Raw genomic sequence first — 19,091 nt, forward strand, 5'->3', positions numbered from 1 at the left:
GGCGGGGGAGGGGTGGTGGTGGTGGTAGTAGCTATTTCTTTTTTAGTGGGGAGAGGAATTGTCTTAAAGTAACGTTTTTGGCTGGGTGGCACCTTAGCTGCAAGGCAGAAAACAAGTCAACTCATGGTGGGAGTTTAAGCAGCAGCAGGGGGTCACCTGTCCAAACCCTTCATTTGACACTTTAAAAACTAATGATGATGACAACAAAAACCAACCAACCTAGCCAGGCAGGTCCAAACTGGAGCAGAGCTGAGGCTTGCACTTGCCCAGAATTCATCCTGGAGGCGTTATCTGTGGGTTTCCCACGGCCGACCTGAGTTTTCCCAATGTAGAAGAGTTTGGGGGATGTGGGTGTGCAGTTGGAGAAGAGAGTGGGTGAGGGATTTGTGTATTTACCCAGAAAGAATCGAGGCAGAGAGTGAAGGTTTAGAGCTTGCCTCCTCTGCTTTGCCTGTTGCATTTCCTCCTTTTGTATTGTTCTGTTCATTTAGATCCATTACAAGAGGAAAGCAGTTTTTTACAACAGAGACTTTTGGATTTAAGACCGTAAGCTTAGACGCGACATTCAAAAGGAAAAAATGGTGTCACTGTAACTATGGGTCAGTTGAAAGTTTTTTGAGGGCACTGAGTTGGTGATGGACAGGGAGGCCTGGCGTGCTGCGATTCATGGGGTCGCAAAGAGTCGGACACGACTGAACGACTTTACCTTACCTATTTAATATATAATATATATAAATAAAGTTTGAATAGCACAGTTACAGTATGAAATGAGTGTTTGAGTGTTATTATGTGTTGAGCTATGGAAACACAGAATAAATGATTTAAATATCCAGTCAATTCTTTAAGTTTTCTGAATGACTGTAGGATTATATTAATAAGACACTTTAGCTTACCTTCAGGTTCATGCCTTACATGAGGAATTAAGGATCAAAAAGATTATGCATTCTGCATAAAGCGCCTGATAGTAATGGTGACCAGGCACTAGAATCTAGATGTTAAGTCAATGTTTTTCCTAATTCACACTGCCCCCCCAACATCATTCTTTTTGGCCTTTGGGGACCTTTAAGCTCCCTTAATGGCCCCTCCCCAGGGCCTCCAGCCTGATGGCAGTGCAATCCCCTATCATTTTCATTTCTCTAGGCTTTAGATGTCATGAGTTCTGTGGCACATTTGTTTGGATTAGTGTGTTAGTGATGCTTCTCAAACAGAGAAAGACTACACACAAATTGAGGCCAGACAGGGTTAAGCGAGGATGATTTTTGATTTGCCCCAGGGATCCTTTGAAAACAGGTTTTCAGACTCAATTCTGCCTATTTCCTTAAACTCATTTTTAGTGCTGAGACAGGCTGGATTATCTTTCAGACATCTTAGAGTTGAGTGGTACCTGGGGGAACCTAAAAAATCTAGACTTAAACCATTTTATTTGAAGGATAGTAAATATTTGGAAAAACAAAAATGCCATCACTGAAAAATATGATATATGCATATATGAACCTAGATACACATGTTCACATATAACATTCTTGCTAATGTATATACACATATATATGCAGATACCAAGAGAAGTATATTTGTTATATGCATACTCATATACACATATGATATAAACATGTTAAAGTTATTTTAACACACAAAGTTGACAATTAGCTATTACCCTTACATACTATTCCATGCTATACATAGGGAATCTTAGTATGACTGTTAATAATCTTTCATTTTTATCTCTGATAGAATTGTTACTACATATTTGAAATATATTTTGTGGCTCTCTGAAAGATATTTTCATCTCTATCAATTATTATTTATTAAGTGCATTAAGTGCTCTCATATAGCTATTTGATGTGCTTATATGACTTGATCTTTCCATAATTGGTTTTGAGAGTAAATAAATAGGCTTGAAAAAATACAAGGGTAAACGGGTGATAGTTGGGGAATCAACACAAGTGCGTATACAATTACAGATGCATGTATATATCACTGCATAGGAGACTACTTCAGTTAATGGCTATTTCAGGGAAGAATCATCAGCAAAATCATTAATTATGGTTTAGCTCATAGTTATGAAATTTCTGCTTATTTGTGGAAATGCAAATGATAAATCTTATTTCCCACACCAGATGGCCACACTCAGCAAGTGCTTTTATACATTGACAGATATAATGAAAGCAAGAGTCTACAAACATAAATTAGCCTTAAGAATAGATGGGCAAATAGAACCACAATTCAAAAATTGCTACATGTTTTTCACATAACAGAAAAAAATCATATTTTGGTATTTAGCCACATCCTATGTATATATGTGTATGTGTGTTTATCTAGTAAACATTTAATAAGAGGTAGCAACAGAGGATTAGACGGTTGTATGGCATCACCAACTCAATGGACATGAGCTTGAGCAAAGTTTGGGAGACAGTGAAGGACAGGGAAGCCTGGTTTGCTGCTGTCCAAAGAGTCAGACATGACTTAGAAACTGAACAACAATAACAAGATTGTCATTATTGTTATTAACTCTGGAAGTCTATGTTACAGGATGGCATGAAATACCTCTGGATCAAAGACACTGGTTTGTGAACTGGTTCAAGGGTTTTAATGTTTGACATGAAAAGTGCAAAATTTAGCTGCAGCGGGAGTGGGAATCTTGAGTCAACACACCAGGTCAAGGTTTTCAACTCCAAAGATAGTTGAGACTCTGTATCAAGGTGAAGGCTGGATGGCGCTTTGCCAGGACAATGCTTATCCAAGGGAATTGGTGATTAAGGGCGAGATTGATAGAACATAGTTCAGGCATACAAGAAAAGAAGGGCCAGGTGAATTTAAGCTCAAACTCTTCTTAGAATTATTAAGGATTGACAAAATGACTAAAATAAAAACATAATATGCGAGACAATTGTTAAACAAAGGAGAAAATAATCTACTAAATGTCTCTTAGATATTATCTAGATGCCCAGGCTGAGGCCCCCTCAGTGACCTGGAGCCACATTTAAAAGGGAAAAAGACTGACTTTGGTGCCACCTGCTGATCATTTTCTGCCAGTACAGCTTCCTCTGCGTGAAGGAATCCACTGGGGAGGAGAGCCTGTGATTTCCAGGCTGGAGCAAATTGCAAGAGGGGGTATACTGATGTTTTCTTTGAGCAGTGTGTCTTGGAAATAAATTTGGGTTCCATCTCCATAATGGTTTATAAATTATCTCCCTTTTCTATAAAGACGGTCTTGGGTAAGTCTGAAGTATTCTCACAATGAAGTTGGAATTATCACACTTTTTCCATCAAAACAACATCAAATATTTTGACTTGCAAAATCTTGAAACATTAGGTCACTACTTTCCTTTGAGTGACACTAGGAATTCTTCTCGTTGATCTTTGAAATTTAAAAAAATATCACATGCTCTATTTTCCCCTCCACTCCAAAGCTCTGTGGTATCATTGTGTTCTAACAACACCAGTTACTTAAGATTCAAATGTAATGGACAATCGTGGCATGCAGAGAGAAGAAGCTATGAAGAGGAAAGCAGTTTATACTTCTTGTCCCAAATAATCTTGATGCTATATACATAATGCTGGTCACGTCTTCCCTGCTGCATTCTGTGAGGGCTTGCTAGCACTAGTCATAAATTAGGTGCTGGCCCTTTCCGGGGTGTAACCAACAGAGCTGGTCCACAGTCTCTGAGGCTCACTGCCTGGTTGGGTCTAAGGACCATAACAATAGGTTTTCACTCTTGACAGTGATCTTGATAGCCTCAGCCCCTTTGACACTCAGACAAGAAAATGTCTTCATAGGAGACACTTATTAATCCAAGTGGGTGGCCATGAAAATTTATGCAGGGTGGTGCCTGCCACACAGATTTTTCTATGACTCTGTTATGGAAACAGACACTGTTAGGGATTTCTGTTGGTCTTGTAAAGATAACACATCAGAATTGGTAGTTATTTGACTCTTAGGGTCCATGTCATGAAGTGCTGACCTGACTATATTATCTTTGCAGGGGAAAGTGTGTGAATCACGTGCCACGTGGCTGACAGAGCTACATGGGGCAGTTTGACGGCACAAAAGGGCAGTTGCCAGATGTCCCTGCAGCCTGGGTATAGGCTGGCAGGGCGAGGGTATGGGAAAAGGTTCTGGCAGGAGGGAATAGGGAATGCTCAAGTGCTTCATTTTTGGAGACCCTACTCCATCTCCTTGAGTAATATATCTGCTTCAACAGTCAACGAGGGGTGATGAAGTGGACTCTCTGTCTCAGCTGAGAGCCCTGTCACTGGGAAGTGGACATTTCCAAAAGTGCAGCTCTGCAGCAATTAACCAAGGGAGCTTAAGGACAATGGGAGAGGGAATAACTTGCTCAGTTCCAGAGATTCAAAAATGAAAAAGTCAGAAGCAATAGAGGGGTCATTGTTGGATCAGAGGCTTTTTGTAAATGAGAAAGTTCACAGTTTGGGAAAAATAGTGGCAAGTGTGTTACGGAAATTATTATCACAAATTATCAATAGGGAATAATTGCGTGTAGAAGGCGCCAATGTATTGCTGTGGACTCTTAATTTTAACATACAGAAGGGAATCAGAAATAAGAACCATACCTTTTTGCTTGAAGTGCACGGTGGTGCCAATTTCTAAAAAGGAAACATTTAGCAAAACAAAAACAGGTAAAAAATTCTGAATCAATTGCGAGTAAGCACAAAGGTAGTCTGGTAGTCTCCACTGAAAGGAGAATGAGAAGAAAGGTGAAAAGAACACACTCTTAGGAACATATACTGGTAGAGGCTGAAAGAAAGGTACATGGAAAGAGACTGCTTTGTTGGAACCAATGTGCAGTCGGAGGTGGCAAAAACAATTGGCAGCTTTGGATACTTGACGTAACATGTGATGAGTGCAGACAAGTAGGAGATCTCTGAGTATGGCAGATGAAAGGACTCTTGACTGCAATGTAGCCAATGAGAGGTTGTGTCTGTCTCCCCACCCCCATTCTACCATCTTGCATCTGCTTTGCTCTACTCACACCCATTACCTTTCTTCCTTTTCCTTTCTGCCTTTTTTCCTAATACACTAAATCCCTTCCAACATCACAACCTTTGCCTTCGCACCTGCTTGGAATGTCCCTCCCCAGACCTCTGCCTGGCCAGCTCAGTCACTTCATTCAGATTTCTGCTGAAATGTCAGGAAGGATTTCCCCCATCATCTTCTCAGAAAACGGTATCCTCTGTGACTTCCTGTTATTTTACCCTGGTTTGCTAATATTAATAATCCTGATCCCTACTTTTCACCATGTTACACATTTACTTACTTGCTTGTTCAGTTTCTCTCCTCCATGAAGCCAGCCACAGTGCATATGCTGTCAACCACTGTACCCTGGTGCCTAGGTCAGAGCCCAGCATGTAGCAGGTATACAATAAATACTTGTTGAATGTATTAATAACTCTCAGTGTTGGGAGAGCTTCTATAAGTAAAATGCTTGGATTCCCTTTTAAGTATCTTGATCAATTAAAGCACAGCACGCCTCGATATTTAGAAGTAAATATGGAAAATTTCCATAGGATACTTTGAATCTCAGGACCAACTGGATGACTGGTCAGATATAGGAGTCCAAACCATGGGAGCTGGACATAGGTTTTCTTCTCTGTGAGGATCAGGACGCAGCCCTGCATTCCTGAGTGGCATGTTTTCACTAAGGGCATAAAGTGACCTGGACTCTGAAGACAAAAAGAAGCTTCAGATTTGGAACCCAGTCACCTCACCAGCCTGCTTGAAACTGGCTTACGCTTTCTCATGACTTCCAGAATAAAGACCAAAATACTTAGCATGCCATCCATGGCTCTGCCTTTTCACCTTTCCAGCCTCATCTCATGCGGAGATGTTTATTATCTCTGCATCCCAGCCCACAAGCCTTCCTGATGCTCCATGGTACCCCGTTTCCTTTGTCGTGGGGTCTATGGCCTGATGATATCTCTACTGGGAATCCCACTCACCTGCCAAAATTTAGTTACAAATTCCACAGAGAAGTCCTCCTTAGTCTCCTTGGTAAAATGAAGTCCCTCTATTATAAGCTCTGTTCCCCTTCACAACACTCATCGCAGTTTTAATTTCAAATGTATTTGTCTGGTGTTTTGATGAATGCTTATTTCACTAGTGGGCTATGAGTTCCATGGAAGCAGGAACTGTGTTTGTTACTGTTCCCTTGTTGGCACAGCAAATGCATCCTTCTAACAGAGGAGCTGAGACTCTGTTAAAACAACAGAGAATCTGAGTAGCTAAAATCGTTATCCTCTGATTTAGCACAAAGGGGTCTGAGCTTCAGAATCAGGTCTGCAAAATTTTGGAGGTTCAGTGCAATCTATGAATCCTCTCCCTCACAGATTTTCCTTTTGCCTTTATGATTTAAGGAGATCACAAGGAGAAGTCTCAAACAGCCTGATGTTTTCTAGCATACTCATGATGGCTATAAGCGGGGCACCATTGTCCTAGCATCCAAAGTCTTAAAAATGTTTAGCTACTATTCAGCATTTGCTGGGCTGTTCATAGAGCAAACTGTGTCCACAAGTGAGGACAGATGTGGGGTGGGGCAGGTGGGGGTGTGTGAATGTTCTTTTATACCATGATTGCTGGTGCTCTTCTGAAGACACTCAAAGCCATCAGCATCTGCCCTTCTGTCCTTGAAGAGCTAGTCAATTATTTGCAGAAGGATGGAGGTCCATTCAGAAGACTGGAGCATGATTTCTGCTCCTCTTCTAGCAGAAGCCAGTTACTGAGGTCACTGTCACCTTAGAAGTGAAGTCAGATTCTGTTAAGACTTAAAATGCTGGTGTCCACCTGTTGACCTGACTGCAAATTCAGCGCCTGCATAATACCTGTTTTCACAACTTTTCTTTAAAATCAGCATATTACTTTCAAATAATGCAAAGTCTCTGTAGAGAACTGCTCATCAAAATATGAGGAAGCTGAGGCCCAGACAGGTTAATCAGTTCCCCAAGGTCACACAGACAGCAAGAGGCAGAGCTGGGACTGAAATTCAGGGCTCCCACTTCTCCAGGCAGAACTCTGTCCATTATTCACAATATCCCTCTGGAATTTTTATGATAGCAGGGCTGAGTAAGTGTAGCCTACATAACTCTAGGGTTATCACTGAGACATTTATATGCTTCAGTATTGACTGGGGAAACTTTGGCTCTGCTCCTGTGCAAAGTACAACTTCTCCTCTTTCTTGGCTCAAATTCTTTGGTTTCTCATTCTTTAGAATTTATAAGGACCTCTCAAGGTTCCAGGTAGTAAAGAATCCACCTGCCAATGCAGGAGACGCAAGAGATGTAAGTTTGATCTCTTCTCCCCTGGAGAAGGAAATGACAACCCACTCCAGTACTCTTGGCTGGGAAATCGCATGGACAGAGGAGCCTGGTGGGTTATAGCCCATGGGGTTGCAAGAGTCAGACATGACTGAGCACAGCAGCAGCTGTAGCTCAGGGTCACAGAGTGATGCTCTTCACCCTAAGGGGTTTAGATTTCCTGATGGGATCATCTTCATGTAAAAAACCCCTGAGGTTTCCCATGGTCCATCCCAGGTCTCATAGAATAATTCCAAGCAGTTGTTTAAGAACCTGGGCATGCAGGGACACCAGTTCTGCTTTACTAGAAATTATCACTTCATTTCTTTTTGCCTCAGTTTCATCAACTGTAAAGTAAGTTTAATGAAATGCTTCCTGTAAGTTTGTTCTGGGGCTTCCCTGGTGGCTCAATGATAAAGAATCTGCCTGTCAATGCAGGAGACCCAGGTTCAGTTCCCTGGGTTGGCAAGATCCCCTGGAGAAGACAATGGCAACTCACTCCAGTATTCCTGCCTGGGAAATCCCACGGACAGAGAAGCCTGTCAGGCTACAGTCCATGGGGTTGAAAACGAGATCAGCAAGACTTAGTGACTAAACAACAGCTTTATTCGACCACTTAGATAATTATCATCCTCTGCTTGGAATGCTGCCAGACACATGCTAATTGCCCTAAATAAGAGTTGTTGTTGTCAGATTTATGGTAAAAATCACTTATAGAGGAGACTGCCAGGAAAAGTTTTGTGGAAAAAGGGGAAAAACAGATCTTCAAAGTCAGCCACGGCAGTACTGTTTCAAAAAAAAATTTTTTTTTCTTTTTTAATCTATAGCACTACGGATGAACAAAACAAGATTCTAGCACACTGAAGGGCTAATGAAGCAGACTGATTAGGGAGCATTTTGGTCAGGAGAAAACTAGCAATAGGTTAACCAGTAAAGGGGACAGACTTGAGCAAGCGTCTGAATGTCCAAAATGGGAACAGACATTGCCTTACTAGTTGATTAAAAATATTTTAACAAAAGAATTTAAAAACTTTGCTCAAACTTTACACTCTATGAAGAAAATATTTTTAAAAATCAGATAAAAGATATATTCTTGTTTAAGTTATCTTTAAAAAGCAAACTGCCAGTTAAAAGTCTAGGAAGTCTTCCCTATGGCAATGAATGACATAGTTTGTGAAATACTAACGATCTTAAGACTTGGAATTCCATTTGTATTTAGAAAAAAGAGAATGTAATTTTTATTTTGTATTATTATTCATCCACTTCTGTTGGAATAGACCGTTCTCTGTTGAGGAGCAAAATTCTATTCAGAATTTTGAGGAGGGCTCTTTGAAAAGTTGGTTGTATGCTGCCATCTCGTGGTAATACTAAATATGTTCCTTTGCGCCGTCTAAAGTAATTACCTTTGTCCACCAGGTGGCAGTAGTGAAAAAAATTATCTGCTATTTTCGAAAGGAGTCTTTCCTATTGCAGACCAAAAAAAAAAAAAAGTCTTGGTCCTTAACAACTGACAATAATTCTTTCTTTTCCAACATGAAGGCGCTCTCAAGTTCTTGAGTAAAATTTCCTTGCCAGGGACACCAATTCTGTAGGGATTCCTGGATATACTCATTTGAATATACCTGACCCTTACCATTTTTATGCTTGTCTTAAAGATTTCTCTCCACATGTCAATTTTGCTTCAGCAAATAGACTTAACAAGTAAGCATGGCAGTGTCAGTATAAACAATGAAATAAAAGGATAAATCTACAGCAGCAGTACAGTGGACAAAACTTTAGGGGGTTCAAGTACAAAGAAAGCTCTAAAATTCTGTGAATGCATTATTATCATATGCGTAGATCTCAGCTCCTGATGAGGGTGTAGGAGGCAGCCATGGGGAAAAGGATTTAATACTAGAAAAGGCAGTGAAGTGAAGTGAAGTTGCTCTGTCGTGTCCGATTCTTTGCGACCCCATAGGCTGTAGCCTACCAGGCTCCTCAGTCCATGGAATTTTCCAGGCAAGTTTACTGGAGTGGGTTGCCATTTCCTTCTCCATGGGATCTTCCCAACCCAGGGATCAAACCCAAGTCTCCCACATTGCAGGCAGATGCTTTACTGTCTGAGCCTGTCCCGAGCGGTTCTAGTCATAAAGAACTTGCCTACCAATTCAGGAGACAAGAAAGACACAAGTTCAGTTCCTGGGTGGGGAAGATCCCCTGGGGGAGGGCATGGCACCCCATTCCGGTATTCTTGCCTGGAGAATCTCATGGACAGAGGAGCCCAGGGGGCGACGGTCCATAGGGTCACACAGAGTCGGACATGACTGAAGCAATTTAGCACACAGCACACACAGCATCAAAGAGAGCTGTGTGGGCCTTGCTCATTGGCAGGACGTCTTCCTTGCTCACTACTATAGCCTCTGCCTCACTATTTCTTCAGCACAGAGTCTGTATTCAATAGATTGGGTGAATAAGTGTCTGAGTACATAAATGAATAATGAATGAGTAACTGAGTGAATTAATCCATCAATACCTTAAGAGCTGCCCTCTAAAATTCTAGGTAGGTGGAAATATTATTCCGTGAAACTACCATGCTTTAACACAAAGGCAAAATGACTGTTGGGAATTGACAGTCATTTAAAGAATAATAAGGGGCTAGGAGGTTCTTCGGAGAAGGCAATCCCCCACTCCAGTACTCTTGCCTGGATAATCACATGGGCAGCAGAGCCCGGTAGGCTGCAGTCCATGGGGTCGCTAAGAGTCGGACAGGCTGAGCGACTTCACTTTCACTTTTCACTTTCATACATTGGAGAAGGAAATAGCAACCCACTCCAATATTCTTGCCTGGAGAATCCCAGGGACGGGGGAGCCTGGTGGGCTTCCATCTACGGGATCGCACAGAGTCGGACATGACTGAAGTGACTTAGCAGCAGGAGGTTCTTTCACTAGTCTCCAAATCCCTGGCAGGTAGAAAATTTTCTGGAGGACTGAAAATTACTTATTTATGCATATCCTCATGAAATTTAAACCTTAGAAAACAAAAACCCAAGCTTTTTTTTTTTTTTTTTTTTGGTTTGTTTCAAAGTCCAGAAGAATTCTTCTTACCTTTCATCTGTCACTATGTGGTATGACTAGGTCTCTTGCCATTAAAGTGAGTGTTGTGAAGGCAAGAGATGCTTCATTGGAAGCTCTAGAGTTTACAGTTTGGAGGGGCTGGGGGCAGGAGGAGAAGGGGATGACAGAGGATGAGATGGCTGGATGGCATCACTGACTCGATGGACGTGAGTCTGAGTGAACTCCAGGAGTTGGTGATGGACAGGGAGGCCTGGTGTGCTGCGATTCATGGGGTCACAAAGAGTCGGACACGACTGAGTGACTGAACTGAACTGAACTGAACTCCCTCACTGCTGCTGCTGCTAAGTCGCTTCAGTCGTGTCCGACTCTTTGACCCCAGAGATGGCAGCCCACCAGGCTCCCCCGTCCCTGGGATTCTCCAGGCAAGAACACTGGAGTGGGTTGCCATTTCCTTCTCCAATGCATGAAAGTGAAAGTGAAGTCGCTCAGTCGTGTCTGACTGCCTCACTACCTGAGGAAATTTCTGTATCTATATTTATGAACAGTCACTGCATTTTGCCTTCTTTGAATTCTATCTGGGAGAGGAGGTCAGGGTACAACAAACCCATGAGGAGAAGAATTGATTTTTAGTACTCTGACAACTTACCTCGAATCCTCTGCTTATGAGCATTCATTCCAGTTCGTGGGTAGGATATATAGAGTTTGAGGGTTTATATTGTTTGCACAGTTGTTCTAATTCCAGGGTATTTACTTGAACATAAACGGCTCACTTTTCAACCTGCCACAGTCACTGGAACAAGGAAACGTTCTCTGTCGCATGTGGCACAACTCTTTTTAAGCTTTCTGATGAGCCCTGGGTTTTGAAAATAACGTAGTAGCAGACTTAACTAACTGGGCTTTATTTTTGTTTCTTGTATCTGAATGAATAAGAATGTATGTTCAGCAGAAAGGGAAGGTCTGAATTCAACAGGGGTTCTATCCTCCAATTGTCTGGGAAAAGTGAGAGAGGGATGGAGAAGTTTAATAAAATAAACATTTAAGAATATCCCCTGTGCCACTTCCTCCTTCGCTGTTGCTGAGGACCTGAAGCATAACATTTGTTTAAGTGTCCTCCATGGGAACTTATGTGTTTTTGTGCTCTCTTTTTTTTTTTACCAATATTAAAAAAAATAAAACCTTTCCTATTATATTGGCTTAAAAAGGGGACATTTTTATTAATTCAATTTTCAAAGCCACACTCTGAAAGTTGTTAATTTCTTTCTCAACGATTTCTCCACTGTATTTGGAGGCTTTAGGGATTAGCAGCTTCTACTTACAAGAATTATTATTATTTTCCCTTTTGACATAGAAAAAAAAATGCCTGCGATTTCTATTTGGATTGTTAGAGTTTTAATTTTTTCTCTTGTACTATATCCATGTTGTATGAACTCTAATGCCTAATATTTATAGAGTAATGGTCTCTGAGAATCTCCATGATTATTCTGGGTCTGTTTCTAGAGGAAAAGCCAACATAGGGAAATAGGTCTAATCCTCAACCTTAAGGCTATAGCTGTTTTCTTACCTAGTTCATAGGCCAGTCGACATCCTGACTACTAGGGAAATATGCCAAACTGGCTGGGGAAACTAAAAAGTCTTAGCTCAGCATGTCATCAATATTCGAGGAGGCAAGTTGGCCTCCCCCTTAGCTAGATTTGGGTCAGAAAGGACTCTGCACTTTACTTTCAAATACTGCTAGGGGCTTCTGATCATTGACTAGGACCAGGAATGGACTTCAGATAGTTTGATGCTGTTTCAAAGTGAGTCAGAGACATGAATGATGTATCAAGCTTTTTGCCACCCTAGATATTCTGGTGATAATTCAGTGTTGAATGAATGAGTATATGCAAATCAAAATGAATGTTGATATAATGTCTCATTATATAATAAAATAATTGAGAATCATTCCTTATTCTCATCAATTAGTAGACCAACCCTCCATTATGTTCTATTTGAAAGAGAATCGGAGAAAATATTTTTAAAATAAAATTTTCATCTCATTAAAAAGAAGACAACTTTGTCTTATACCCCAATTTAGAGAGAGAGAGTAGGAAGTTCAGTAAGGGGGACTCTTATTGGAAACCCTGGAGGTGACTCAATGGAAATGTCTTGTAGGGTCAGTCAGGTTTGACTCAGGACCTGGAAGACCGGAGGGTGTGCTGTTCCCTGTAAGGTGGGCAGCGGGCTGGGGGCACAGACTCCTGAACCTGACTGTTCTGTGACCTTGAGCAAGACAGGGCTAGGCCAGCCTCAGAGGGGCAGAATGCAGAGAACAGGTCAGGTGTTTTCACTCGAATAAGTTATAATACACCGACAGCTCAAAGATTCAGACAAAATGTTTGTTTCTATCATATTAATGGTGTTATCTCTGAGGAGAGAGATTATATATAATCTTTATTTTCTTCTTTATAGTTTCATATATTTTCAAATTCTTCCATAATGAAAATACATAACATTTATTATCAGAATGGAAAGCTATTTATAAAAACAAATCTGGGGTAAAGAAAATAATCCCCTAAATCTGGGGAAAAGAAAATAATAATTTTCTGATTCTTTAGCTTTGAGTTGACATCATTACAAGGAGACTGAATTTCTCCCCCCACTTTTTAGTTGGCTGGTATTATGCAGTGAAACTAAAGAGAAGCTAAGACAGGCGAGGTCTAATTTCTATAAGGAACATTGTCTTTACAGCATAAAATGACAATGCAATAAAATATGTATTATATGGGTTTATGAGGTCCTTCTGACTGCACGCTTGAAGTAATTGCCTTGTGGAGTAAGTACAGGTACATGAATTGACTTTAACTGTTATAGGCTCTGCTCGATGGTGATACAGACTCTTCCAGAAAGTACAGGCTCACTAAGCACTCCCAGCATAAAGGGAGGGTTTCATTAAGTCTCTTACAGCAAGTCAGCTTGCTCAAACCCTTCAGGTTTCTTATTTAGCCTGAGAGGTTTAATTTTTAATAATCAGTGAATTAAAATGTTAGAGAATGCCCAATGGGGTAAGTTTAATAAAGGAATTTCCCTGGGCCACTCCACCTAAAAAAACATATAAGACAGAAAAACTCCAGAAGTAAATGTTTTTGAATCAGTAAGTTATTAGGGCCAGGCACGAACTCTTTGCCTTAAAGGAGAAACAAATGCTTATGCCCCCATGCCTATAACACAGCCATTGCACCTGTGGGTAAAATCCTGGCCTTTGGCCCTCACTGGAATGAAAGAACAGTCATCCAATTTCATAAAGAGCTACTGCGTAGCCCCGAATCTACTTATTGTTGGGGCAAAGTAGATTACAGTTGAAAAGACATAATTTTATGTACATTTGGAAGCCTTCTGAGCCTTCATGTATTTGACTTGCTAAAAAAGGATTTAAAAAGTACAGGTTTGTGTAGGTCTCTAGAGATTTGCCTCCTGTCTGGTTTTCTCCCTCTGTTTCCATGCTCTAAATTGTGAATTGAAGATCCGTTTCAGAATACATTTTAGATTTAAATTCTAAGGGATTCAAGACTGGCCTTAATCCGTGTAATATGTGTTTTCATTTCATATGTTCTGAAACCAAAAACATTCAAATATCACAAAACAAGGTGACTTGCTGCGGAATTTGAATGCGGAGATAAGTGAATTTGTGAGATTTCCTGGGATTTTAAGGCTCTCACAAATAAGAAGATAAGGAATTAAAAAATAGTGGTACGCTCAGAGTTGCCCCAGAGCCTGCGTCTATAGCACTGACCGCCGCAGGGCAGAGAGCTTGGTGAAGGCGGTTCTGCTTTGGAACCTTGGCAGTGACTGTACTACTGGGAGCTCCAGGACCTCTCAGGGATTTATTTATCTGTAATTCCTGCTGTGTCACTGACTTGAAGCATAACATACCTCCAGGTTCTAGAGCAAGCAGCTCCTGGAAAACAGATGGCTCCAACTGACCTGACCATCCCTACAACTAACTTAAAAGCCTACTGTCAAACCTCCTTGTTGAGAGGATGAAAGCTTTCTCTAGATGCTCTGATAGAGAATGGCTCTCAGCATCCTTCAGAAACCTCACCTCTGTAAAACCACCTACCACATAGTATACACTATCCACACGTCTGTAGTCAAGTTGACAGCTGCTCTTGCTTATCTCAAATGTGTAACAGGTAGTAATGCCCATCTCTTCTAACTCCACTAGTTTATCACATTTCTTTTGTTTTTAAACAGGCTACATGCAAATGAGGAAAAGTAATAAACTATTAGGAAAAAAATGTGGGTTTTTTCCCCCATATTTTGAAAATTATTTAGACACTATTGTTGAACTGTCTCTGGATTCTAATCCTCTGCAATCCTGGGATGTTCTGCTCCTTTCTCCCTTCTCTTCTTTCTGCCTTAATTTTAAACTTCACTTTCACTGGTCAGAGAACTGACCGGTCCAGCTTAGCTAAGATGTCCCTGTGCTGAGTTCTCCATAGACCACACAGGTCTCCTCAACTTAGCAAAGTTTCTCGTAACTGCTCATCAACAACTACTGCCCTGGAAGGTCTGTAAGGGCTATTATAGTGGAGGTCGTGTCTGGCTTCTTTTCACAGCCCTTCCCAAGAACCTAGCTCAGAGCTAGAGCTTGACACAGAAAGTACTAGGATGGTACTTTTTTTTTTTTTGCAGGAATAAATACTGTAACCAAAATACTGTGTATTGTCGAATAAACTTCGTCTGGGCCAGGAACTAGTTTTCACTGCCCGTCAAGAATGAAATTTCTTTCTGGTGTTCCTAATGGTTGAAAATCAGATGAAAAGAAAACAGGAACAGAAAAAAAAGGAACTTTACAGAGCGAAGGCAAGTGGAGAGTACATTTAAACGCAGAATAGAAAGTGACACATTCATTTAATGACAGATGGGAAGGCTGATCCTTAAAGACCCACCTCCAGTGGGTGAGAGCATGCCATCTATTTCAGCACTGTGACATGAAGTAAGCAACCTTCCACAATGAACTTACCTGTGTTCAGGAACTCCAGGGACGAGAACACATCTCCCAAGTTACTCTCTAAGTTGTGATTCAACAAAGAGAAACGAAAGCTACTGCTTTTCTTGATTCCCTTTTTTCCCTTAGTCACTTCTGCCCTCCAAACATTCACATGTACAATTGAGAAAGCACTTCAGAATGGCCAAGCAATTTTCCAACAAAGCACATGGATGGGGATGCTCAGTGTCCTGCGGGCTAAAGAGGATGGGATGGTGCACGGCATGGGTACTCAGTCAAGGCACAGTTATCTGCTTATTTTATTTTAAACCACAGGATGCTACTGTTGCCCCAAGCAAGATTCTCTTAAGTAGTTAGAAAAGTCATACTGGAACTACCAGGTTTGGAAGGTAAGTGGTTAAAACAGAATCTCCGTTGTGAGTATGGGGCAGATAAAGTAGAGTGGACTGATAGCTGTGATTTATAGCAAAGATACTCTGTTAGTGGTAATGTCCAGGTATTAAAACGTACATATGTGTTACAGAAATGTGGGAAGCGTTTTCTTTTACAACCTGCATTGTGATGAGTAAAATAGTGCAATAAACTATGGCAGTGCTCAGGTCCCCAGGGTCCAATTAGGAAGCATGATAAATGACTTGTAAGGTCTCTCCTCCTACTGATTTGCAGTGGATATAAGCTGACGATTCTCGGTGGAGTTCTAGTGAGTGGTCTGCCTACTCCCATCATATATCTGGGTACAAATGAACACCTTAAATTGGAATTCCAAACTCATTATGCCATGCTGTGTCCTGACTTGGCAGGTGTGTTTCTTCACAGCAGTGTACAAGGGGAGATGTAACGTGGGACCTCTTAAGCTAGGGGATTTTTCCCCTATGGCAGTGCTTGTTTAATTTAATGCCTACAAATGACTTGTGATGATTAAAGACCATTGCGGGCACAGAGTGACTGTAAAAGGGAGGTTGTTGTGAAGGTTCCATTTGTATCTAGCCTCTCCAGATAGATGGGATAATGGCTTTGTGGTGCTTCCCTGGGTGATATCCAGTGTTTAGAACTCAATGCTAACACCATCAAAACCTTTTCTTTGGTTTTGTTTGAAGGATGTCAAAGAGAGAGTGTATACGAAATGCAAGGTGAGGATGGTAGAAAATGCAGAGAAAAAGAAGATCAAGAAATACAGATAACAAAAATAAGAATTTCAGGTGAAAAAGAAAGAGAGGGAGCCAAGGGGTAGACTAAAATGAAAGATTATAGTTTTGCGGGGCTATACTATGAAATTTGTCAGGAGCCAAGACTTTACTGATGATTGAATTCTTGGAAGAATATGTGTTCTTTCTTGACTTTTTTTTCCTTTAAAACTTTCTACTTTTTTCTTTTTTTCATTTTTATTGTAGCATAGTTGCTTTGCAATATTGTGTTAGTTTATATTGTACAAGGGAATCAATTATACATATACATACATCTTTTTGACTCTTAAATAGTGCCACTTCCTTTAAGGACTCTTGATCTTTTTTCTGAACCTAGAGCAAAACTTCCAAAGAAAGGAGCATCTTCTTGGCTACACTCAGCAACTCTCCTCAGAGTACATGGCCACTTAACATTCAGCTGAGGGGTTGAACCCAGGTCTCCTACATTGCAGGCAAATTCTTTACTGTCTGAGCTACCTTTTGGTACCTTTTGGTACCTTTTGGTAGTGATGTACTGGAAGTTCCCAGTACATCGCTACCCCCCTGCTAAATGTCACACTTGATGCAAACACCAGGGTGAGCTCCCCTGAGGGTGCTCTCCAAAGACCAAAGGGACCTGTATAAGCATTTTCTGTCCATTCAAGATCCTGGTCTTGTCACCCTTTGGGGCAGCAAGCCAGTATTTTCTGCTGCAAATCTCTTTGAGCTCTTCTTAGGCAGTTTTATTCCTTTTAATTAAAAAGACAAGACTGTCAATTACTTAAACTTAATCCCCACATGTAATTGTTACTTTGAAAGATATTTTTTCTCATAAAGCTCATAGAAGAGAAATATTTCCATCAAATTAAAATTTAGTGGGAGCTTGCATTTTCAAAAATTATATATATTCATCTTTAAGTCCCTGCTGGCTATAGAAATCTAAATAGCACAGCAAAGTTTAAGTACGAGGATAACCATGAAAGGCTGCCTGATGCAGGCAGATCCAGACTGGGAAAACAGGAAAAGGCATTAGGAAAGAGTCCTAGGACTAAAAATTCTCCTACCTTTAAATTGATGCTATAGGATTTATAGCCATTTCACTTGAAGCTAAATGTAAATTCTAAGAGAGGTTAAGATTTCCAAGTTTCTTTTGAACACTTAAATAAGAGCATGAATAAATTTCAGAATTACTCTGGCTAGAAAACTTTAAGGAGGAAAGAATAAGAACTGCTTAGGAAACAGGGCAAAAGGAAGAATGAAATGGCAGAAGAGCAAAACAAGAAGTGGATTCAACAGAGAGAAGTGCCTGTTACAATGGGTCCAAATTGGTGGTGTGGTCCACCTGTTACAGCTGAGTCTACGTCACTGAACTGGTGGGTGAAGTATTGATTCTAGGTGAAGTATTGGCCCAACTATACCCCTTGAGATAAACCAGGAGGAAGTTAGACTTTTGTTCCCATGAAAGGAGTCAGGGGATGGTTGTCAGATATTCATGTCAACCCTCAGTTATCTTCATGTGAATTAATCAGGGCTTGTGATTCTACTGTAAATTCGTGTTGACCTGGCTACCTAAGTTCTGTCAATAAAATCAAGGCCCTTCTTTCCATCGGCTAGTGGGAAAGGAGCAATGCACTTAAACACTGAAGCCTTTCCTAGGACATGCTTTACACCTTTGACAAGAAAAAAAGGGCAGGTTTTTTAGATTGATCATTATGGACTAGTTTGACAGGTGCTGATGCCCAATTGGGCACCCACCACAAGTGTGTGCCTCACAGTAGAGAACTGTGTAACTGCAGCTCCTCTGAAGTGGAGCATTATGACAGTGTTGAAAAATAATGAAAAGTATACTTTGTTTGGCCTTAGGATACTTCTGTAAATTGTTAACAGTGTGGGTATTTCAGACACCCCTAGAATCCAAAATACAGCCATCTATAGGGGTTTCCCTGGTGGCTCAGATGGTAAAGAATCCACCTGCAATGAAGTAGACCTGGGGTCAATCCCTGAGTCAGGAAGACCCCCTGGAGAAGAGAATGGCTGCCCACTCCAGTATTCTTGCCTGGAGTGTCCCATGAACAGAGGAGCCTGGAGGGCTACAGTCCATGGAATCACAAAGAGCTGGACACAATTGAGAGACTATGCACGAGCACATAATGGAGCCAAACCAAATTTTTATCAAATTAATATCTAGGCAACGTAATACTCGATACAAGCGCATCTTTAAAAATTATAAGATAAATGTGCATCTGAATAGGATGATTTTGAATTCAATAAGCATTCTTTTGAGGAACTTGAAGCTCTCTTTCACATATTATTTAAAATACCACTTTGAGTTTGTAGGCATGAAAAACATAATTTCTTTCCCATTTCACAGTTGGAAAAACTGAATTAAAAAGAACAATGCTAGTAATTATCCATGATTAATAGAGGTGTGTATGTAAATCAGCCTGAATAAGTGTGTGAAATTAGATGTCCTGATGCCAGATAGCTCTGCTCATGTTTTTTAAAGACTAAGCTTTCAAATCTCTGTGTGTTGAGTGGGTCTGGAATGAACTTTGTAAAGGTGTATGGATATTGAGGCA

General features: G+C 40.8%; 1 protein-coding gene across 3 annotated transcripts in view; it reads right to left on the reverse strand.

The window, feature by feature from the left end:
- The window catches only part of LSAMP (limbic system associated membrane protein), a 708,470-nt gene that overhangs the window by 8,460 nt on the left and 680,919 nt on the right, over positions 1–19,091 (reverse strand). Inside the window, exon 8 of one of the 3 annotated variants that reach the window (XM_015092453.4) lies at positions 4,573–4,605. The exons of the other annotated variants lie outside the window; for them this stretch is intronic. Coding sequence (XP_014947939.1) covers positions 4,573–4,605 — 33 coding nt within the window. The remainder of the gene's footprint in view (positions 1–4,572; positions 4,606–19,091) is intronic. 3 annotated transcript variants of the gene reach the window in all.

This window comes from Ovis aries, chromosome 1 (genome assembly GCF_016772045.2).
Source record: "Ovis aries strain OAR_USU_Benz2616 breed Rambouillet chromosome 1, ARS-UI_Ramb_v3.0, whole genome shotgun sequence".
NCBI classification, from domain to species: Eukaryota; Metazoa; Chordata; class Mammalia; order Artiodactyla; family Bovidae; genus Ovis; species Ovis aries.